Source organism: Tauraco erythrolophus, chromosome 4, assembly GCF_009769465.1.
Source record: "Tauraco erythrolophus isolate bTauEry1 chromosome 4, bTauEry1.pri, whole genome shotgun sequence".
In the NCBI taxonomy this organism is placed as follows: domain Eukaryota; kingdom Metazoa; phylum Chordata; class Aves; order Musophagiformes; family Musophagidae; genus Tauraco; species Tauraco erythrolophus.
The window spans coordinates 65,992,523-66,017,539 of NC_141468.1; the positions used below are offsets into that span (position 1 = coordinate 65,992,523).

Genomic DNA, 25,017 nt, shown 5'->3' on the forward strand with positions numbered 1-25,017 from the left:
TGAGCCGACTGAACTCTTACTCCTGCTGAAAGAGGGAAACATTTCACTTGACTTCCTCCTTCTACTGTCCTGACTGTTGCCCAGCTTTTTTTCAGTGGTTCTTGACCACTTTGCAGTCTTCACTGAGCTGATGCATCCCACTAATCCAGCCAAAGCATTCTGCTTTTACCAATTCTGTGTTGCTTGTAGGCTGCTCACCTGTATAGCCTCGCTCTATTCCTTGGACATGCGTACTACCTTTTGAACAATTTTACTGAAATGATTGCATGCAATTTTTCCTGCATGCCATAGCTAGTCTTGAGGACAGGGCATTAAAGTCTATTTTGCAGAGTTTTAAAGTTCGCAGTACTTAAACCGAATTTAAGAGAGGCCTTGCAGATCACCCAGAAGAAGTGGATCTTGCTGTTGAATTGTACTAATTAGTGCAGTGTTTTTAGATTACAAAAAACTGAGCACTAGAAAATGGAAAAAAGTTGTAGACCAGGAGTGAACAGCTAAATGTATCCTCAAATACATCAAAGCCTGAGATTATCTCTTTTGTCAGGTTCTGAAATCAAATGCAAAAGAAGCAGATTTTTTTGAGATGGAGGTGCTTTTAATCAGTAAAGCACCATTTATGCTTGTTTCATGTTCGTAACTGAGCTTAACCAGACGGAGCCTGGTGTCCTCCTGGTTACTGTCATCTGGAATGCTGTGCAATTTCAAACTTTACACTTACTGTGTTTGCAGTGCTCCGGTACTTCCGTTCTTGGCACCTCAATAAATATTTTGTGACATTTCCTCTCTGCGTCATCTTGCATGGCTCTTGCATGTCTTTTAGACTCCTCTATGTGTCAGGAAATAAGCAAGAGGTTATGTCTGATTTGTCTTTGCCTGCTGTTGCGGGTTACTGGGCAAATATCAGGCCAAAAATACTGATGTTTAGCTAGCTAATCGGCTACGTAATTAAGTGACAGTAGAGCATCTTTTCGGTCTTATTCTCTCCTGGGATTTCATCTTGACTTGCTGCTCCATGACACTGTGAAAAGGGCATCTTTTTTCCTTGACTTCTTCCTTGTACTGGGTCTCACTCCTCTCTTCACTCCTTGTTCTCTCTTGAGAAGATTCAGTGTCTTCATTTTTGGCCACATGTGATTTTAAGCAGGTGAGATGTGTAGAGTGCTTTAAGCACTGTCGTCTTTTTTCTATCCTCTTTTAAATGTAAGCATAGTGCTAGTATTAATTGAAAGTAATAACCTACTTTACAGTAGTTTCTATCACTACTTTAGAGTAGATATTCCTTCATATGTTTAAAAGAAAAAAATTAATTAAATCCTAAACTGATACTAATGCAAAATGATTTGGGGTTATTTCAAAAGTTCAAACAGTAGAAAGTTAGAGGTGGTAGAAATTTTTTTTGATCTGGTTCTTGTTGCTATAATGTTCAACATAGTTTTATTTGCTCTTACGCTGCAGTGCAACAGAGAAAGTCTGACTTTCACCTTTTCTTCAACCTCTTCCTCCAACAGAAATGTCCTTACACAGATAGGAAGAAACATAAGAAACACGCATGCACTGAGAATGCAGAAATTAACTCTATGCAGCTGTTTAGTTCATTAGCCTTTCTAATTCCTTATGGGAATTAAATTACTGGTGGGATGAAGGGGATGGAAGCTTTACCACAGTGAGATTCTTGGATGCAGTGCTAATCAAAGTTCACTGAAATCTGACATGCAACTGCAGACTGCCGAATCCTACATTTATTTTTATTTTTGAGATGGAAAAGGTTGTTACCCTGCTTAGTCATAGTACTGCACCAGCATAGTTTTCTGAGTAATTAGATAGCATAACAGACTGTTCTAGGCTGTTTTATATAACTGTTCTTGGTAGGACCTTGTTTTATTTTTTTTTTCCCAACAGGTGGTTAACCAGCTATTTGGTGTGTTGCTTTTTCTCCCGTTTTACCATGTTCTCTTCAAGGGTTACTTCAGTTTTGCCGCTTAGTGTGTTGATAGCCTGGCGTCTGACATAACATGGATAAAATTATGATGCTTACCCTGTTCTTACGTAACTCTCAACTAAGTCTTTTGTATGTATAGTGACTTAATTTGGGAAAATAACCCATAGATTTTAGACTTCTGCCTCCCAAGCTCGTCTCTATCAATTACATAGTCTAACCTGTGCATATTTGAGTTTTAAGTCATTGAGCCAGAACGTAGCATATGCAGGAAGACTGAATGCCCTGCCTTTAGGCCAGATCTGACCTGCTTGATGTATTTATCTAGATTTTGTGACAGACTGTGCAGAATTTAGCTTACAGCTTTGAAATAGAAGTAAAATTTCCAATCCTTAGAGGCTGGGAGGACTGACTTCCAAATGTGAAACAATACAGTGCTGCTTTATGTATTCAGAAATGACAACTGTCTGATAAGGACTGTTGAGCCTAAGGAGGGATTTTCTAAGTCAAATCATTAAATAACTTAAAATCATGAATATATACATAATTTGATTATGAGTATAAATTAGATAACAGGGAAAAAATACTTTGGAGAATAATGAAGATTCATATCCTTTGTCCTTTTCTCTTATTCTGAGTGATGCTGAGTACAGTGCTCCGACTAGTGCGTAGTGATGCATTCTGTTCCCAGCTGTTACTTAAATCTGACTCATGGTATCTGTAGGAGACCTGCAGAGAACTGAGAATAACATGTGCTTTGTGCTAAGTAACTCCAGCCTTTGGTCCAAGTCGTAATTGTAGTTCACTCTGTTTTACCTCTGCAGTTGAAAACACATAAGCGTAAAATCTACTTCCCTCCATTGGTTCTCGTTGGTACCATGTCAGATAGGACGCTCATTTTACATTTTGTATTAATGAAATTATTTCTTTTATGAAGTGAACAAAATGTTCAATAAGAGTGAAAGAGGAAATGAATCTTTAGAAGACTTCAAGCTGCAGACTGAAGTGTAGGCAATGCTGTAGTTGCACATTACCTTCCATTATTAAAACTAGAAGGAAACCGTGCTTGCTGTCAAGAAGTTTTTTGTGATATTTAGAGCTGCCAACAGATTAGAAGCCAGATTTCCTTTAAATACAACAATTGGTTTTAGTGGAAGAGGGGCCTATGAAAGGAGATCACCTTAGGATGAAAATTTTTGTTGTGATTCATGGAATCTGCTGTAGGGCTGCCATCGTTGTCTGCATGTGGAGTCTTTCAGTAATGGGAAAGGGCTTCAGAGTTGGAATAAGGTAGCAGTTTCATAGTGTCCTCATCATTGTTTTCAAGCAATGGTTTTAATCTTTTTACTTACCTAACGAGTGAATGATTATTTGGGGAAGACAACTGTCTTCTGTTTGTGTTGAACATTTGGATTGTTTGCCAGATTGAGCTTTGCATCTGAAAGTGTTTAGCTGCTCAATTCATGTGCAGAAGTCACTTGAAAGAAGGATCCATTTTCTAAAGTGATTAGGTTAAACGTTTGTGCAGCCATTTGAAAACTGCTGTCACTACATGGCTTTTTGGGATTTCTACACAGAACTAGGTGGGTGGATGGAAGTGCAACTTGGTTTAGAATAAATCTGTTCCATGATGGGCAGAATTTATGAATCCCTGTGCCTTGACAGTAGTGTCTTGTTTCGCTCTCCTCCCTCCATCTCTGTCCAACCAAGGCAGTAACAGCAGATCAATGTCAAAAAGATATTTGTACTGGGCAAGAAGCAGTATGTGTGGTGCTATGTCTGGAGCTGTGGATATGCAAGTTTTCCAGCCAGCTGCTCCCAAAGGCGTGTCAAAAGCTGAGCTCTGCCTGAGCCTCGCTCAGTGGAGAGAAGGGCAGATGAATGACTAATTTATGCTTCTTTCCTCATATCAGATACTTATGTTCATGTAACATGAGTGAAATTGACTGTTTCTGAGTTTCTAGACTTCTGCTGAGTATTTTTTGAATTGTCCATTGGAATCCGAAGTTACTGGAGAGAACAGAACATAGAATAACTTCATGCTCATTTAGCAAAATCTTCATCCTGATTTAAGCTGCTGACTGAGAATTGGGGAACTGGAAGGAGAAGAGAGATGGAGGTGACGATCTAAATCTCCACTAAATTATAGCAGAGTTTGGATATAAGCATTATGTGATTCCCTGTATTTTGATCTGTTGTGTGAAAACAGTTTGAAGAAGATATTACTCAAATAACAACTGGGTCTCAGGCTATGAAATTGAGAAAATATCACAGCTTTAAGCTCAGCTGTGTGGGAGGGAGGACTCTTAGAACTGATCTTGAATATGCACATAGAATCACAGTATGGTTAGGGTTGGAAGGGACCTCAGAGATCATCTCGTTCCAACCCCCTGCCATGGGCAGGGAAACCCTCCACTACACCAGGTACATGTTGATGTATTATGTACTATGTGTATGTATATATTACATTTAATATATAGGCATTATATATGTGTGTGTATATGTTTAATGTTCTCTTCCTTTGTTTTTTTCAGACTTTTAACTGTTTATATTTTGATGACATGAGACACCTTCCATTTGCTTGAGGTGGTTTTTGCTTACACCATCTTAAGGTGGTTTGTATAATGTGATGTTTCAGAGACTTGGCAAACAGGAAGGCGCATCCCATGTCTCTGGGCATGGCAACTGCTAAAACTAGACCTGCCAACCGCAGGTAGTGCATTGTATTTTAATACTTTTCTCCTATCCCTTAAAAGGATAATTGGCCCTTTAGCACAGTGTGCTTATTGGTTTGAGGGTTAGTGCTGCAAGATGTGCAAAAATGATTTTTTTAATTTTTTTTTTTTGTGACTAGTGTTAGCAGATACTTTTGAGCACATAAGAAGATTACAGGGGTAATTACAGGGATGTCTGGACTCTGAAGGTCTCAGGAAAGCTTATAATGGGCGCTTTGGTGACTTAGCTGCCTGTGAAGACGACTGTGCTTTGACTTTGTGAATACTTGTGCTAGTACACCTCTTTTTTTTTGTTTGTTTTCTGTTTCTTTATTAAGCAAGTTGTGGTTTGACTGAAGTGTATACTAGCCCTGGATATGCATTTTAAAAAAAAGTTTTCTTGGATGGGAGCGCTACTGCTTGCATCTCTTAACTGAGTTTGGTACTGAGGGTTTCTGCCTTCATCGTTCGTTTGGAGAGATAATAAGCAAAACCACTCATGGGTTAAATGATTCAGTGATCTGATGGGCCAAAATGGAAAATGCTACTGTGCTTAACGTTACTCTTGAATCTGTAGGAAGCTTACGTGACTGTATGCTTTTAGCTTTTTCCAAATCCTAATTAATAAAGAATGAATGTGTGTACGTGTGCAAATGAATAAAATCTAAGATTGTCTCAAGTAGAAGTGATGCCAGGTAGTTAACTTTGCAGGGAAGGAGAATAAGGAGCTAGAGAGAAAGATCTTTGGGGTCTAGTTCCAGTAATTTAAAATAAATTTAATTTAGAAAACGATGACTGAGGCAAAACTCCTACCAGCACTCACTGTAATTTTTATGAAGCGGGATGTCATGGAGCAGGTGCTGCCAAGGCCTGGGGTCTGAATCTCTGCTAGGGGCTTGTACATGGTGCCACAAAACAGCAAGTAACATCAAAATATCTTTCACTTACTACAACTAGAAGCCTCACCAAGAGTTCCATTTTAACTATTCTACCTGTCAGGTGGCAACGTATACTAGAGGAGGCAAACCACACTTTTTTGATCCTAGGATGGCGATGTTAGAACAGCTCTATCTCTAAGGGCAAGGCACGTATAGGTTTTCTTCTAGCTTTGCTTCCATATAAAGAACAGCCTCTCTTGCCTTTCTAACAGGCTGAAATATCCCAACACTGCTGCAGACACCAGAGCCTCAACCCTACAGCACACAAGCGTAATTGTCTGTATCCATTTCTCATCTGAGCTTCTTCAGGTAGAAGCGTCATATAGTATAAGTTTGGGGGAAAATTTTCAGTCCAGTGTGCAGTATATGCTCATAACTTTCTCTCACGCAATTGTTGTCAGCAGTGATAGGAATTTAAAGCATTCCACAGCAGCAGGAACTGTCCTACTTTGCTCTTAATCTGTTAGCAGGGCAGCACTGTCGTTTTGGAGGCCCAAGTAGGTCTTGAAGTGCAGCTGAGGATAACCACAGCCTTGGTTGCTGAAGAAACTTCTTTGCTAGCTGTAGGAGTCCAGAGCAGCTCAGAATACATTTTTTATTACTTTGGTTTTGTCCTTGATGTAGGTATTGTGGGAAGCAGCAGGGTAGGGAAAGAGAGAGTGAAACAGCCTCATGAAGTAAAAAGTGGTATGTGTCTGTGATGGGGATAACTTCTGTGACTGTGCAATTGTACAGGCATTTGTGCTTGCAGTGCTTTTAAAATGTTTGTGGTTGTAACTAAGAAACTGCTTCTAATTTCTTCCTCCTTTCTTGTGCTAGTAGGAAGATGTGGAAGCAGTTTTGGGGAGCTGAACATTGGCTGTGTTTTGTTTACAGGTGGAAATATTCCTCTGTTCATCTGAGGCTTTCAGAACATTTGACTTTATTGCATTTACTCCAGTTGTAATCAAGCACTGAGCAGTCTGGCCTTTGAAAGAGAATGGACAATGCTGAAAGGCAAGAGAAAAAATACGGAGGCTTGCCTTACTGGAGAAAGGTCCCTAACAGCATAGCTAAACAAGTTGTGTTTCTATAATAAGTTCTGTGGTTGTTTAGAGATACTTTAAGTAACGTATTCACCACAGAGGATGCACAACTGGTGACAAAATCATACACATGCTGCTTTCAAACACTGATCCCTCTTACTGGTGGGTCCTCAGTGGTGTGAAGTTGTTTGTGTATGCTTTTATCCAGCCAAATACAGAACACGTTGTTCTGTTCCTCTTAAAGAGGGTAGTATGCACTTTGCTTACTACCCATTGACAACTAACTGCTATTTAGGATTGGAGAATTCCATATAATCACCGGTTACAATCCCTGCTTAGCATACCTTCAAGTGTGCTGGTTGGCCTATTCCTTGACAACTTCATGTTTCTGGTGACAATTCAGTATACATAAACTAACATTTTTAATTTATCAGATCCTGGAGAAATTCCTTTCTCAAGTAGCAGGAAAGTTTGGATATTCATAAACACAGCTTATTGGTATTTTTTCTTTAAAATAGCTTTGCTGTATATGAGAAACTGCACAGGAGGTTTAGCCCTGCAAATTTTTTTTTAAACACATGTGACATTGATTTTGCTCTGCAGTGCATCTGAACAGATCAGAGGATCAGAGGAAATAGGTCCGAAAGAAGTCTCAAAGCCTCAAAGAAAGAATCAGCTGCAATTATCGTTCCTGATGTGGTTGTTTAAACTGTTCTTAAAGACCTCCAGTGATGGAGACTCCTGGACCATCTGGAGCAATCCTTTCCAATACAGAGCAACATCAACCTTTGGAAAACTCATCCTAATGGCTAATAGGACCCCTGAGCTGTCCACTATGGATGTGGGAAAGAGATTATTCCTCTTTACTATATCTTTACATGTGCTTGAAAACAATTGGCACGTTTTATTATGTACCTTCCCCCTGTAATCACTTTTACTTTAGAATGATTAATCCCATCTTTATCTTAGTTGTTTTCTCATTAGAGGACCTCTGTCCATTCTCGTACTCTTTGGATTCTTTATAATTAGACCATATTTTCTTTAAGTACAGCATCCAAAACCAGACACAAAGTCACACGTCAAGCTCTTTTTTTTTACTATCACAGCGTGAGACAACTGGCTTGTGTTTGTACATCTTCCTGCAGAACCCCCGGGCAGTCAGCTGGGTGAGGAGCACTCCGTTTCCTACAGCACTCAAGGTGCTTTGCACAGGACTGCACTGGAGGGGCTAAGCTCAGTTGTACCTCTGTGCTGGGTGCCATAACATTAGCCCTGTGGGAAGAAGTCTGAACAGAAAAGAAAGTTCTTACTCCAAAGGTTGAATAAGGCTCAGATCATTGCAAATGAGAGTGTTTAAATGTAGTGCTTTTGAGAGCAAATCTCAAACTGTCATACTCCCAGTGCGTTTTCTCTTTTCATTTTAATTAACAGGCGCTCTCTGTACCACCATGCTCTTTCCTGGATGAGACCAATATTAGTTAATGGACCAAATTCTCCGTGTAGGCAGTTACTTTCTGTGTGCTGTGTGTAAACTTTCCCGGGTTAGGATAACAGCACTTTACAGATGTGTGAATACCTGTGTAAGGTTAAAAGTGAAGGATAATCAAGCCCATATACTCAAAAATCATCTCTTCTTTAGGCCTTTTTAAGCTGCATCTGGTGTACTTAAAAAGAAAATGGAAATGTCCCTGTGTTTCCAGAATGATTTCTTATACTTATCTGGGGAAAAAAAGCCCTCCCTGAAGTGCTTTTTTCTATCCAGAAAGTGGAGAAATGATGCCTTAGGTCCGTGGTAACTGTTCTGCCAGTCTCCATGTTAAGTCAGTTTAAAGCAAAAGAGTATTGGTGGGATAGCAGGCATATTGCAGTTAGAGATAATTAGGCTAGAAGTCTGTTCCTAAGTGATTTTGTTGGAGGGGAGTTTGAAACCACGGGGAGTTAAATAGAGTAAACTGTAGCTCATACCTTGTGTAAGACTGACCTGCTTTTCCTTTAGCATAAAGAAAGATTTTATACTAGTTTGGCTATAGGTGGCAAAGTAGTACAAAGTATCTGTATTGTGACCTGAGCCAGAAACACTGACCGTTTTCGATCGTGGGCGCTTAAGCAGTGACACCTGTGAAAGGCCCAGCTGTTGTAAGGGAAGAAAAAAGTGATGCAGCCTCTTAAATAATTGAAACGGGCTTGATATAGAAGACTTCATCCTCTTTTACTGGGGGCTGTTCTTTTCCATAGGGAAGTATTTCCTCTTCAGATAACCTTTTTTTTTTTGTTGAAGAGTCCTTGAGGTAGTTGCTTACAAAATTTTTGTTTGGAGTGTCTCATCTTGGTACTTCTATTGTAGTTTCTAAGGTGTGGATATATAGTTACTATGAATAACATTATTTCCTGGGATGAGGATATTAGAAGAAGAATGCATCAAGAGTCAAGCAGGATCTTTAATTCAGCTCTTCCACCTAAGAAAGGGGAAGAATCCTGACATACATACCAGGAGCTGGCGTTAGCTCTTAAGAGTATATCTGGTTATGCCTAATGTGCTGACCTCTAGCAGCCCCTTTCCATTAAGGCAGGAGTAGATTTTCCAGCTTTCTAAGGGACATATCAAACAACGTTCATGTACATTGTAAATACTCCATCTTAAGTAACTGAGAACTTAATAGAGAAGGTTGGTGTATTTCTTTTCCCTTTCTTTTGAACCTGTTTCACTGCAAATAGAATTCTTCTGAATAGTAAATTTCTTAAGACTGATACACTATGGAAATTATTGTATTGATGTTTCTTTATCCAATGATACTGTTTATTGTAACATTATCTGGAATAAAAGTGAAAGTAGTTATTAACGTGCAGTAATTTTCATTTTATTTTTGTTTGGGAGACATTGTGATATACATAAGCCAATTTTTTAAAAAAATCAACAGAAGCAGCCTGCAATTATTTTAAATTGTACTAAGTATGCAATAAAGGAGAACAGTTGTGTGTGATCAGGAAGGCGCCTGTTCTTTATTTTTGAAAACCATATCTATTTATTTGCATTTATGTGCAGATAAAAATGCACATCAGTCTCACCTCTACTCATTGTGTGCTTTTATTCTTGGAACTCGTGTCATGATTCCCGATAAAACTAAACTCTTACTTACTCACAGTTCTGCTTTTTCCCTCATTACAGATGTAACTGAATTATTTCCTTTCTCTTGGAATTTTTTGGAAAGAGAAGGGAGCTGCTTCAAATGTATGGTACCTTGTGGAGAACACCGCCAGCCCCATTCACGCTGCAGGGGCCCAGTTTCAATGCATTGGTTATTTTGCAAGTAGGAAGGTTAAAGCTATTCAAGACATCAAACACTCAACTTCTAAATTCAGTTTAGAATCCAATGGGTAGCTGTTTCAGCTTCAAAACATAGTGTACTGTCCTGAGGCATGCCACATGTGAAAGGAACTCAGTGCTTCACCAGGTTCAATGTGATGTTTAAGTAGATAGATTGAAGATACTGACAACATCATAAACTAAAAACCCAACTTTTAAGTTCAGTTCAGAATCGAAGGGGTATCTGTTTCAGCTTCCAAAAATACTGTGTACTGTCCTGAGGAGTCTTGTATGAGGAAGGAACTCATCAGTGCTTCACTGGGTTAAACTTCTAGATTGTCCTGAAATGTAGATGTCATCTTCTCTGAACAAACACCAAGGTCTGAATTCAAGAGAAGCCTGTATTCTTCTCACTAGACAAATGTATACTCTTCTTGGGTATTTTTTTTTTTTTTGTCTTTGTCTTGGAGACTATGCAGCCAGAATCCATCTCAACCCTTTTTCCCAGTTGATTTCTCTGGTGTGCTTGGGCATCAGGATGGCTTTAACCAGATGTGAGATTCACTTGAGCTTCTAATCTTGGCCTAGGTTTTTTCAATGGAGAATACCTTAAATGGTGCTATCTGTGACAGAAAGAGTTGAGCATATAGGTCTGTGTGTAATTAGTATGTCCTGCAATTTATAACCCGTCACTGAGTCCTGTGTCGATAGCTTTACGGAACAGTAGTGGGAGTAGAATGGAACCTGATACAACCTTACACAGTAGAGCCTATGGGTAAATGAAGGGATGACCCAGGGAGCTTAAGGACCAGGAAGGGTCCTAGTAAGGACCATCTCTTCAGTGTCATTGTTCACTTTGGCAATAATTCACAGCCAAGCTAACATGGTGCTGTGCTACAGGATCTTGAAAAGTCTAATCCATTACAGGATGCTTTATGGCAGGCAAAGTGACAAGCATGCTGTGATTAGTATGGAATTTGGCAGAGTTTGTTGTCATCTGCATGTGCATTATGCCCAGCCCACCTCCTTTCGTCTTCGTTGCTTTAAGGAAAATATATTTTTTTTTCATGCTGCTAGTAAATGTCTGTTATAGCAAACAAAAGCATCTTCTCCAAGGCTAGTGTGGCTGTGCTGTGGCAGTTCAGTTTCTTTAATGCTCAGTTGTTATGAAACATGTTTCAGTTGCTCTCTGCTGGTAATCTTGCTTGGGAAAGGGGTATTAACTGATCTGTTTCCCAGCAAGTTGTTTCTGTTTGTCATTTATCTCATGTGTGTTAAGTTTAGATAAGAAGAGATTCCTTACTTATTCTCTTTATTGTTGGCTTTGTAGTATATTTCCCTATGTGTTAATTAAGATGTTTTACTGTGTGATGTTCCTGAAGAGATATTGTTCCTGTAAAAAATGCTGTGAGCAGACTTCCCCATAAAGTAGGACTATGTAATGCTTTCCACTCACATGTATTTCTCTGACCTTTACAGTTGTTTTGTTACCTTTCTGGTTCTCTTATGCGTATTTTTAGTAAGAATACACTCCTTAGATTCTTTTTCTGGATTTATACATTCATTGTTCCCTACAGCAGATCCTTTTCCTATTTATTTCTGCTACTCTTGTTAACATGTTATGTCCTTGTTCTTTTGTTTCTGTTATTAACTGAGGCTATGAAGTTTCTAGGGCCATGCAGAAACTGCAGTTCTTATTACAGGATGATTTTACTACCAGGACTTGGAGACTTCAGTATCCACACCTTCTTTCTCAAGTTTGGAGTGCCACCTGCATCTTGAGCAACTGAGAGTACCAAGGAATAGAAGACTCACACCTTAATATCTTAGGTATTATTCTATGGCCGATAACTTGTGGTCTCACAGCACCAACTTCAGCACTTGGAAAAGATAATGCAACTTTGCTGGAGCCAGTAGAGTTGAACTCATTTCTGTTGGTCGTGAACTTGGCCCCAGGTCTGAAAACTTAGATGACAGTAGCTCAGGATAACCTGTTTCCAGTGGAGTGCTCTGAGAGCAGTGATTAGGCCTGTTGTATTGCATTAAGGACGTGGAAGAAAAGGCTTTGGGCAAGTTTCGTTTCTCTTAAGATGCTAGCAATGGCGATTTCTTTGCTTGTCATGTTTTGAGGGTGTTGTTTAGGAGGAAAAGACAAAAAGACTAGAATTAATTACTAAATCTTGAGATACTTGCACATGGAGACTCACTACTTGATACCATAATTATTCTTAAAACTAGTGCAGTTCCAGAATCTTGAGTAAGGATATTTGCATTTAATTTGCATATGTTGTGCAGAGGGTGCCTAAACCTGACAGCCTATAGGGAAAGGGCAGAAAAGTGTGTGTGGGTTTTCCGGTTGTGTTTTTTGTTTTGATTATTTGTTTGTTGTTGCTTGGTTTTTATTATTTAAAATAATACTTTTATTGTCTTCTTTCTTCTTGTCTAGCAATTTTGCCAGGGAATCATATTCTGGAAGTTCTATGGGTATAAATTATGGCAGAGGTTTGATCTTTAGTATTATTTGGTGACTCTTCTATTACAGGGTTTTTTTTAGGAGATTTTTCTTTTTCCAAGTGAGGTCAAGGCCAGTAACACTTGCACATTGTAAGAAAAACCTTAGGTAACTTATTTCAAACCTCTACGTAAAGGGCGTACTTCTTGAACTTCTGTTCCATCTCTTTGTATGTGCCTTTTCTTTTCATGTTTTCAGCTCTTGGTGAGTGCTTAGCTTCAGCCCGAAAGGCTGAGGTAGCTGGGACTGTTCTGCTCTCTTTCCCAGCTTTTCTGTGAAATCTCCTTTTTCTGTGAAAATGCATTGACAGATTCTCTCTCATGTGACTTGATTTGCCGAGTGATACATGCTGCGAGTACCACTAAATGCCTTCATATCCGACTGTGCAAGGGCTTTTCAGTAGTATTTGCTTATGCATATACAGCTGTTTGAAAAATTAAGCATGTACAGGCATATTGTTACAGTCTGGCCCTGGAGCAATGAAGTTGTTGTTTTGTGAGTTCAATACAGAGTGATGGTACCGTGCCAGTTGAAAATCTCGTCTCTTCAGATTTTCCATCATGCTTTGTGTAACGAAAGTCTCGTGAAATAACTTCTCAGAGGAGCTGCTTTTGGGTGTTGCAGGTTGAGACTTCCATTTGTTCCTTAAAGCAATACGATTTTGGGGCAACGAACCTGCTGACCTGAACAACTTAAAGCTCAGTCAACGGTATTATTTTTCCTTTGTCAGCACTGCACAGTTAAGGATACGTATCAATGAAGAGGGTCCCTGTGGATAACTGAGTTACTAGGATACAGCGTAGGCTCTGTTTTAATTAGACAGTTACTCTTGTCTTCAGGCTCTCTGTCATTTCATTGCTGCTAGAGATTTTATAGTGATAATGCAATTTAAGAAATAAAAATTATTTTGTTTTAAGGATGTGTTTTTCCTAAAAGTATTTGTATAAATTGAGTGCAAACTTGCTGATATGTCATCTGCACAAAAGAGAGGCTAATATCAATTATTTAATTGGTCTTTCCAAAAGCTTCCAGGATCTTCATTTTGGAGGACACTGCAGTGTTGAGCGTAAACAGAGAGCTTCTCAGTAGTAATTTGGTTGGATGAAAACAAACACTGGCTCTTCAGAGACTTCTAGTCAAGTTGTTGTGGAGAGAGCAATTTAAAACAAAAAAAGGGCTAGGGGAAAGGAAAGCTTTTTCTTTTTAAAAATGTGATCTGGTTATCATGATGAGCAAATTTGATGAGAGTTTTTCTTAGAATTAACGTTTGTAAAGTCAATTCAAGTTTGTGTGTACTTTATCGCTAACATATGGCTTCCCACATGATGATGTCGTGTACAACTGAATGCCAAAAAAACGTAAATGCTCCCAGCAAAAGCTGCGCTTTGAACTACGGTTTGATTTACAGTTTTCTTTGCGTGTGCTTGCATGGCCAGCCAGCCTGGTCATGTTAGAGCACTGAGCTCTACACAAAGCCGTTGCTTTCCTCAGCTGTGGGTGGTGGTCTGTAATAGAAGGCTTCTGTATGGGAAAAATCTACCTTTCTTCCTCTGAGATGTTCGAAACGGTGTGAATTATTGTGGCTAATTTGCTTTCTCACCTCTGCATTCGAGTATCTCTATTTGGAGAAGTTCTAGAGAGGGGCTGTCAGCTTGAGACATCTTGGTGATGGAAGAGCTTTATGCAGTTCCGTGAGTGAGCATTTCTGTATCGTTTGGGTTTGCAGGTGTTGCGTAGGCGTGACAAACTGTTCTGTGCATGGGTTTTGTTCCCAGCCCACCTGTTAGCAAAGTTGTGGTTTTTCGGAGGCAGTAATACTGTTGGGAGGTGGATCTCGCCGTGTGCTTGCGATTGTGGAGTGGGTGGTGGGGTTGTTTGCTCCCTCCCCATCTGTATGCTTTCCTGCCCTTACTGCCTGATCTGGTCGTGTGCTGTTATCTTTTTTGTTACAAAAAGCTTCACTTGGGTTTCAAGGTTTTTTCCTCTTGTGCAAAACGGAATGTGTTACAGTGGTATTAAACAAAGAAAAACTGGTGGGTTTTTTTTTTTTCTTTTAATCTAACATTTACTGTAAATTACTACGGGGTCCTGTTCTGCCTCAGCAATGGATATATTAGGAAGATTGCTGGATCAGAACATAGATTGCAAGTGTTCTGATAAGATGTTCCATTGGCTGTGCAGTGGAAGTTGGAATCCCAGACTGCCAGCAGCTCTTTAATGTGATGGTTACCAGCAGAAGTGTCCTAACAAAAGTTTTGAGGAGGTTTTTTAGTGTTGGATAAGGAAAAAGATGTACATGCTAGTGCCTGGTATTACAAGTTCATTGGTGTTAGTTTTCAAATGCAATACTTGAGGAGTGTCGTGATGTATTTTCTGACTCAGGTATGAAATGCATTTAGACTGCCTTCTACTAACCCTGTTTCGTTACAAAGTCCTCAAGTCTGCAGGCAAGTAAGCAAGGGTTTATCTTTGCCCCTTCCCTTTGTGCTTTGGTGCATCTTTTCCCCTTGTGCAGAGATGGAAACTTGTGCTCGAGGGGTTCCTTGTATACTTGCACCTGGGCAGCAGCTGAGCCACATCTGTTTGCATGTGGATGAAGAATGACTTCAAGACGTTCTTCTCTTTTGGCTATATGTCGAAACCTCAAGTGTGCAAAAGCGAGTGTGCGTGTACATAGGCGCTCATTTTGCATGCTTCTTATTAACACTAATTTTCTTAGTACATCTTTTTCTATTTGTTATGAAATTTTATCTTCAACTGCAGTGCGAAGGAATGCCAAGACTTAGCATATTGTTTTTATTTCTTTACTTTCTGTCTCTCTTTTAGCCTTTCAGGTGATACAAGCGACTTTATTAGTTAAAATTCGTAAGTGCATGTGGTAAATGATGAGAGAGATTTATTGATCTTTTACAATAAGAAAATGAGAATCTTAGGGAAGCAGCGGTTAGGACTCCAGATGATTTGTGTCCTTTGCACAGCCTAAGTGTGCACTGCCCTGAGGGAGTGTTGGGCACGGGTGCAGCATGTGCTCCGGGGAACAAGACCTTTCAAAAGCTGCCCAGAGCCCCGCAGAGGAGCTGGGAGCTGGAACTCAGCAAGGGAGGAATAGTGCAGGCTCCCATCCCCTCCTCTCCCTGGCTTTTGTGTGCCAGGGATGATTACTGTCACTGTTCAATTCGAGCTTAATGCCTCCCAGAGAAGAAAGCAGACAGCTTTTCAGCTGCACATGCTTCTGTGACTGGTATTGTCCTACAAGCCAGACACCTAAGAAATTTAGTTAGAGGCTTACCCAAGAGAACTGTGTAAATTTTTTGCAATGACTTAATGCATACAAGCTCTTTTTGACGGAAGCTGGACTAAATGCTTGTAAATAAATTAGAGAGTTAAGTGTTAAGCCATATGAGGAAATGTTATGATTTTTTTTTTTTAGATATGTTTCCATCTATCATCCTCCCTACCCTTGGGTGCTCAGTTATTTCAATTTCTTAGTTTCTGTTTCTCAAAAAGTTAAATTAAAAATGTATTGTTAAAAGCTTCCCTGAAATGTGATGGTGCTACTGTACCCCATAGTCAGGGAGCAGTTTCAAGCGGTGAATATTCCTAGTGAGTTCATAGCTTTAATTTTAATAATTTACGAGCTGTTGTTATCTAGTTAGTTAATAGGAATTTTCCCATAATACTTGGAATGTATGTAGTATTAGTTGCTTTTCTACCTATAATGTCTATGTTTGAAACAATAGGCAGCAATAAAAAAGCAATTTTTCTCCTTGCCTAAAAAATAAAGGTACTAAAATTTAATTTTGTAGATCATTGTGTTAGTACACAGAAGATCATTTTTTTCAAGTGATATATGTTTTGAACTGGTTTACTGCTAGTCTGCTGGCATGTTCTGGTGTTTGCAAACTTTATTAGCTGTTACTTAGTTTTGCAAAAATAATAGAGCAAAAATTACTCATTCTATTCTCAAGGTTTTGTTTTATCACAAGTAAAGACTTCTCTGTTGTATTAGTTGTTGTCATGCCTGTATCTATCATCTATAATTTATCATATGCAAAATTACCTACATTGTAATAGGTATTGATAGTCATGATAGTGTACAATTGCCGTGTTTTAATAGCAGAGCACAGAAAAGTGGTGCAACTCTTTTGAAGTCATATGAGAGGTCAGTGGCAGAGGTGAGGTTACATCTTGGATCCTGCATTTAAATATATATGAAGGTACAAATATATGAAAGCATATGAATATATGCATGTATTATTAAAAATATATATTTGAAGAATCATCTCTTTTTTACTTTATTATAGAGCATAGAACAGATACTACTTTTCAGCACTGCAGCTATGGGAAGGATGAAAACTACATCCCTCTAGTTGCTTTCTGGAAAAATGACTGGTCTAGATCCTGGTTTATGGATACGCGTAGTTTTCTGGCAAGCTGACATGGTATGTTTTTGTCACCAGTAAAGTCTATAGACTGCAGCAATCCTTTGCTGTAGTCATGGGAAAGTGCCGTGCTGGTGTTACAACCCTTCCCAAATTCAGACAAGTGTGCCAGCGTTAACGGTGCGCAGCCGTGCTTCTGTTAATACAGATTGGGCAGTTGAGGGGGTCATCGTGTCAGTGACAGGTGTCATTACTTATGAATTTCATTCAGGCTTTTACCAGTTCTGGGGGCAGCATAAGCAGCAGAGAGATCGTCACCCCAAGCCCATCAGCACATTTCCTATGCTCTCACTCCTCCCGTGTCCAAATGTCATTGTCTGAGCTGAGGCATTGTACTGGTGCCATCTGTGCCTCCCGTGGCCCCTGCCTGTGCTCTCCTATTCCCCCCTTTTCTGTAGCTTGGGATCACAGCTTTGCTTCTTAAGCTATCTATTCTTTTTCACGATGTTATCAGCTTGGCGGCGGTGGGCTTGCCTGGTTGCCATCCTGTCACTGTTGCCTAGCTCAATGGCGGTACAGTTGCTGGATGGCGAAACCGTTACCCAACAACAACAGCTGTGCAAACAAACAAGACAGCATTGATATTCATCAGTAGCTTTGTGCAGCCATGGCATTGAGATACACCAGAACATGTGCAATCTGTCTGCTTTCTTTGTCCCATGGTGTAGCCGCGTCGGCCACTCTGCGCTGGTGAGGGCCTGATTGTGATGCCGTGATGTGCCCTCGCCTCCTTCCCTTCTTCCTTTGCTTTTCCTTCCTCTTTGGGGGCTGTCTGGCTGATCCCAGACACATCTGCCCCGTGTCCCATCTGCCCTCCATGAGATGCTCACACAGTTCTAACAAGCAGTATTTGAGTAGTACAGTGTACTTCTGGAGATGGCAGAAAACAATAATTTGTATTGTTAATGGCATGTCACTAATGCTTCCTGCTTCTAAAACACTAAGCAAGGCAAACAATGGGGAACGTTGGCTTATGGACTTACTGGTGAGTAGTTGTTTCAGAATCCTATATGCACAAGTGAATTTTTCCCACTGCACTTACCTCAAGTAACAATGCTCTTAATAGCTTGTAACTTTTTCCAAGGCATGATGTGTTTTCCTTAAAAAAAAAAGAAACATCTTTTTCAGAAGTTGTCGTCTTTCCTTCCTGGTGTCAGTGGCAATATTCTTTACATTAAGGAGCACAAGTGTATGATAAAATTCTTATTTACTTATTCTATGTTTTTCAAGGAAAAAATATTAGCCGGCTCTCAAGAAAAAAAAAATTCTAAAGTCGGAATGAATTTAAAGCCAAGATTGCCCTTGCAATTGCATGCAATTATGCATGTCTATTGGATAGCTTATGGTGGTGCAAGTAACTCTTCAGAACATCTTTCCGTGATGTGTAGTAGCTTCCAGCAGGAACTTGCCTTGTGACAGCTCCCCTGTCAAATCAAACAAAGATAAAGGGAGCTCTCTCTCTGGGTGAAGGAAGATGATGATACACAGCATTGGCAGGTATAGGCCATGAAACTGTTTTGTTGTGGAATCACTTCTAGCTTTGGGTTAAAGATCTGTGGAGCTATGTGATCGAAAGTGCGGTTACTAATTAGTATGTATTTACCTTTACCGATCATATTAACTGTCGTGTGTCGCAATTCCACGTTTACCGTGTTGAAGCTAGCGCAGCTGTCTTGTGTTACTGCTGCAGGGGTTTACAACACGAAGCTGTGATGAACAAGAACAGCTCTATCTGTTAGCATGTTCGCCTGCAATTTGGAATTCACTGTAAGCAAGTGCTTGGTGTCCACAGCGTAAGCAAGGTGGACAGGATTTTACAGGGCTGGCTGAAAGGAATTGGGCATGCACACAGGGAGAGAAGTGATTCTTTTTGCTGGTGTTTGTTTCATAGCCTTGTAAGTCTTTTCCTTTAGTAACTCTCTGCTTGCCCAGAATGTCACAAAGGGAAAAATAAAGGCTGGAAGCCTAAGTCAAAAGAAGGAGCGAGGCTAAGGAGACTTCTAGTGAGGAGAAAACTTTAAACAGCTTTTGGTCAGCGAACGGGGCTGGCTCAGGGTCCGTGTTGTCGGTTCCACGCTTGCTAGAAACTGCTTTGTCTGTTACCCATGTTAACTGCTTGTGAAAGCTGTTATTCCACAGTGGCTGCGCTGTGCTGCACTGTGCCGTGTTCAAACAGCTGACCTCCGTGGAAGAAGTCAAGGATGGACTTGTGTATTTGTCTTGCATGGGTTTTACAAGAGTGTACCTGTTTTTTCTTGTCTGTCTGTTTTTTCCCCTGAGAGCTTTGTAAGGCAGTATATTTTATCATCACAGCATAATTAAGCATCGTAAAGCTGGCAATGCCTACAGTGAGTTTCAGGAGGAAAAAATAAATTGGGACTACGTGAGAGAATAGTATCTGCTATGCTGCAAAACATTGTGCATGGGATCTGTAAAATAAAGTATATAATCACAGCACTCATGATTGATTAGATGTGATTAGTAAGTAGTACAGTGGTATTGGCTCTGTGCATTAATTCTTGTAATTGTGCTTTTCAGATCAGCAGCTTGAAAATTTATCAAGTTGGTATGTCAGTGCTTGAAAAGTTGTATCAAGGAATTTAGCAAATAGACCAGGGAGAGGAAGGGGTGAGCACAGCAGTTTATCACTTTTGGAAAGTGTTAGACTGATAATGGTGCGTAACAGATAGGTGAGCTATTCCTGCAAGATCTGCCATGGGTTACTGAGTCAAAGGCATCCTCTAAAGGGTTACAAATGTAGTTACAGTTGAGCAATGTACTGTATCATCATCCGCCACTTTATACTGTGTATTCTCGTTTTCATTTTGAACTGAGCCCTGGTGGTTTAACCGAATGGGATTTCCACCCCCCAGCCTTTTTAAGGTACGCTGTCAGTCGGTTGCAGCAGCACTGTGTGGACACACTTGCATATGAAAACAGGATGATCAGGTGGGATAGATAATTTAAGGATGAAGCATTTATGTGTATCCTTGAAAAATATCCTGCAGCAATTTTCTGTGATTTCTTTAATATTCAACTCTGAAGGCTACTAATCCAATCTTGACATTTCAGAAAAGTACTTAAGCAATAATCAACCTTTTCTCTGCAAAACACATCATGGTTGAAAAAGCTTATAACAGTTCTTCTCTGTAATCCAAGAACACTTTTGTGAGAGAGGAGGAATTATAGTCAAGTTATGCAAATGGTATTCATATATGATTTTTGCAAGTATTTTGTTAAAATATCTGGTGAATTCTTAGCTTTTTCTCCTTCTTGTTTGAACGCGGCTGTTACTACTTGAATTCTGCAAATGGAAGCAGTGAAAGTTTTATTACAGGTGGCCCATAAACAGAGTACTCCTGCAGGGGGCTGTGAATAAAGATTGCAATTGTGTAGCGAAGCAATTTGTCACTGGCTGCTAAAAGGCCTGAGGTTAAATGAATGGCTGACAATGTGACTACTGGACGTGTTACTTAGCAAATTCTTGTGGCTGGTATCAAGTCCACATTTGCTTTAACGTTGCCTTAATTTGCCTTAAAGGGAACCTCTCTTCATCTCTCATAAGCATCACTCATTTCTGGTATGAGAAGGAGGATCTGGTCCTTGAAACAGAACAGATCTGCTAGTGAGCCTAATATTGAGAAATAATAAAACTGGAGGAAATCGAGTTATACTAAAGGAAAGCGGAAGACCTAAAGTTACGCAGAATTTTTTACTGCATTGTTCCTTGTTACCGTTTTTGGTTTGTTTACTTTGTGGGACCATTAGCTGCTACGCATGGTAGCCTTGCATGGGTAAGAGGAAGCCGCACTCTGTCCTTCTGTGGGACTTGCTGGAGTGCTGCTGTAGAGGTGAGTAGGTGCAGCATGAGAGGAGCTCGTGTTGTCCTGCTCGTTTCCAGGGAATGGAGTTTCACAGGGAATCTTACTATTTGTGCTGACTCACTCATGGAGGTTTTTTGCTTACTGAGAGGTTTTGTCTCAGCCCTTGAATTCTGGGCAGTTGTCTCCGGAAATACTGTGGGTGAGGTTTGCTCATTGCGATCTTACTACTTGTGCTAATCTGGTGCTTTTTGGTTTTCTCTCTCCCTCTTTTTTTCAGATGAAATATCCTTGGAGCAGCAAAATTTTTCCTTTTTCTTAATGGACTCAAAGGTGCACCAAAGCATATCAGGCAGCAGGACGCAAATGGCCTTAGCAATAAGTACTTTGGAGTCCCGAGGAAGCCATTTCCTTCAAACAGTTTTATCATCAGTTACCGCTCCCTTTGATGCGACTTTATTTAACCAAGAAGAAATGGTCGGGATTTCAGAAAGGAGAAGTATGCCGTTGGTAGATGTCTCCATAACAAGCAATGAGGCATTCTTAAGTGACCATGAATTTATTAGCTTGTTTCCAAAGGCACAGTGGACTCCTCCACTGAAGTCTTTTGCGGTTTTAACAGATGATCACTCAGTTAATACAGTAGAGCCACTAAGAGAAACGTTAGAAACTGTGTTGCTGACACCTTCGTTATCTGTCCTTTTTTCACCATATGATTTCTCAAAAATAGCACAGCAAAAGACTCCGTTGAGTGCTGGCCCTGAACGCAGTAACACTCTTACAGAGTTGGAGTCTTTTGTACCAGATAGTGAAATGCTAACTGCAAGCAGAGACTTGCCATTGTACCCTCCAAATACAGCTATTTATTTCACTTCCATTTCTCCAGAGGCAGGAGTTGTAGTACAGGAAAACATAAATGCAAGTTTAACAGCTCTGCCTTTTGGGGCTGCTTCAGAAGGGTCACCTCTTCATCTTAAGCTGCTGGATAAAAATAGCAGTGTGACCCCAGATGCCACAGCACCAAGCGCAGACCTGTATGGTGACTTTTATGCCTATGCAAATCGCAGGGCAGCAGAAACTCTCAATCTAAGGACCTACCCCACTCCAACCATTCCCTGGGCCCCGCCGGCTTCAGCAGTCAGCACTGCGCCTGCTTTGTTTCCTATTAGTCTTCCAGTTGCATCTTTCCCACTTGGCTCAGCCGCCATCTCCATGGACTCTGATATGGTTCTTAATGCCAGACTGTTTACACATGAATTCTCCAGTGCAACACCAAATTCGCCTGCTGGTTCAGAAATACCAAGTCAATCAGAGCTTGTCAGCGAGCTCGTGAGTCCAGTGCCTTTCACGAGATCACACAGTTCTTGTCTGTATTGTGACTCAGTTTCACTTCTGACAGAGGCAGGCTTTTCCCCAGAACATGACGTGGGCTCAGGTGACTATGTGGAAACTTTGTCCATCCATGCCTCTGAAGTACAAGGCATAACTCCATTTACAACTATGATCACTGACGGGTACGAATTAGAGGAGCCTACACCTGAGATTTTTGATACATCTTTTCCATCAAGACCAGTTGTTTCATTTTCTTCAAGATTTTCAGAAATGCCGGACTCCAGTGTGTTTTTATTAAGCACTGTGGACACTGTCCTTAACAATAGAACACCTATAGCAATTTCTTCTTCTTACCATCAGCTCCCTGGAGTAACATCAATGAACATCTCTGTTGCCCAATTTTCCCTCTCTGTTCTGGAAACAGTTTTGTTGGCACCAAACACTCGTGTAGAACTTCCTGATGCCACCACTGTTCTGTTTGACTCAACCTTCATCTCAAGTGAGCTGGTAGCATCGTTTGCTACAGTCAGTCATACGACTTTGATGGAGTTGCCAGAATTAATGCCATCAGAATCTGTGGTTTTGCTTGACAAGACATCTACGAGAGAAGAACCATCTTTAAATATTTCAGATTTTCCGTCCAGTCTATTATCAACACCATTTCTTATTGAACCTAGCTACTTGTCTTTATCATCAGCCATGCTGAATTCTTACTCTGTCATGCAAAGTGATTTATCAACACTCTTACCTCAGACCTTGTTGACTGGTATAGCGGTACTTTCTGAGGATATTTCCAGCTGGGAGTTAGCTACCACTGTCAGCTCTGCCACTGACGCTGAGGTTTCTCAGTTCCCTCTCGGCCAAACATCATACTTTTATTCAAATACATCCTCTGTTCCAGATGCACATGTTCCTGAGATAACACTGTCATCAGATTTTCACTCTGAGTCGTCTGTGTTTCTGGAAGCACCTTCAGTATTGCCAACAGGCTCTGAAGTTGTGTTTACCTCAGCTGTTACAGGAGCTACCTCTCAGCTGGAGCCCTCACTCTCCGCCTCTCACTCCGTGGTTCCTACCCTGGTGCTGCCAGCTTCCGACACCCAGTCTGTTACCAGCAGCATCTTGGTCAATGAAACAAATCTGATCTCTTTGTTTACTACCTTTCCGACAACTCCTGTCTTAAATGTATCTTCATCTCTGCTCTCAACTGCTCTGGCTTCTGATGAGGATATCGGTGCTACAGTTAACCCCACGCTGCTTTTCACATCTCGCAGCGAGGGTGGTGCCCACACAGCCCTTCCTCCCATGGACCTGGACAACGTGACATCACGTGTCGACACCAGCAGCGTGATGCTCTCTCCTACAGCATCTCTGTCTGTGACCATGTCATTTGCTCCTACGCAATTTCCTCCGACTGCTAGCCCTCCCACTGGAAATGAAGATACAGCAGGAAGCAATGTAACTGCTGATACTGATGCGTCAGCTGCTCCCACCGCTGTCCCCATGACCACTGGTGCCAGTGTTGCGGGCAGCCGCGGCACGACTGCTGTAGGCAGCCTGGGGACGTTCTCCTCCACCCCTCTGGCAACCACTACTCCATTCGAACCTGTGGTTGTAACCTCCGCCGTGACCACTACCAGGCAACCCTACGTCTGCGACATCACGATTCCCGATGCTTACTTAGTCACTGCGGGTAAGATATTCCTAACATTCTGACCTGGTTTTGCACAAGCTACTGTAATGTGACTCCCTGAATGTGGCCTGCTGAATCGCAGGTGTAGAATTAGCTAAGTGAGCCTTTGAAAGAAATACAGTGTAAATTTATACAAACAGCTGTAAAGGCATTGATTTATCATTTACTCTTGAAAGTAACAGAATTAGTTCTCTTGAGCAAGTCCGTGGTGATAGTGAGTTACAGATACGTTACGCTGCACAGAGAATGAAATTGTCTTCTAAAACTGCTGATGCGTGCACACGGGTATACTGAATTGGAGGCTGCTTCATCGTTTCATGGCTCGTGAATGAATGTTACTGTCATGCTGCTGTGCTGCCGAACTGTTAAGTGTTCTGACTGAATAAGTTTCTCCTTTCAGTTGTTGCTGCTGTTTGTAGAAAGCCTGCATGCGAGGTAATGTTGTAATACAAAAGAGAAGAATTGGTTTAAAAAATGTTTGCGTTTAATTACAATTTTCGTAATTTTACTGTACTAGCTTATGTTTAAATTTTCCCTCTTCCCTACTTACTTCAATTGGCTTTGGTGTGTTTGTAACCAGAAAAAGTGACGTTAGTGTGTTTCAGAATTAATCGTTTCAGCATCTGTGTTTGCTTTTTTGGTGTTTTCCTACCTCTTCCTAGCTTGTTAACAAAATAATACCAGCAAACTAATCCAGAGCAGCTGCAGAAATGCTGCATGTTTTGTGGTAGGCAACACATTTTGTGCTGAAGATATACTTGTAATATGTGAAGCAGAATGGGCATAATCTCATCCTCCTCTGGCTATGCCAGTGATAAGAAAGATTTATTTTTTTCACCTGTAATTTGAGTAGTTTTGTAGGCAAGTTACTCATGGAAGGTGAATGCAGGATGACAACACAACACTTTCCAGTTGTTTCCGTGACTGTCGTCACAGTCTCAAGTGTGACTGTAACAGACATGACATCCATAGGGACGCGGGGTTTTTAAAGCAGTTTCTCACTCAGTCAATATCCCTTTCAGTCATCAATGTCGTGTTTGTTTACTTTTTATTTAAAGAAAAGTAGATGTGTATTTTCTGTGGCTTTTTTGTGACCTCATCTGCATTCCATGTGTTGCCTACAAAACTTTAACTGCATTATGACAGCAGACTCGTCATTCATAGGTCAGACTGAACGTGCTACAACTTTCAGATCCAATTTGAATGCCTCAGTGGCTCTTTAGAAGATTCTTTTACTAGAATACTAGATAGGGAAAAACAAATGAGAGAGTGAAAGTGAACGTGGAGTTCTTTAAACTGT

General features: G+C 40.6%; 1 protein-coding gene across 1 annotated transcript in view; it reads left to right on the plus strand.

Annotated features, from left to right (window-relative positions):
* Nucleotides 1-25,017, plus strand: part of KIAA1549 (KIAA1549 ortholog) — a 149,359-nt gene that overhangs the window by 52,818 nt on the left and 71,524 nt on the right. Inside the window, exon 2 of the mRNA XM_086610749.1 lies at nt 20,973-23,717. Within this exon, the coding sequence (XP_086466875.1) occupies nt 20,973-23,717 (2,745 nt within the window). The remainder of the gene's footprint in view (nt 1-20,972; nt 23,718-25,017) is intronic.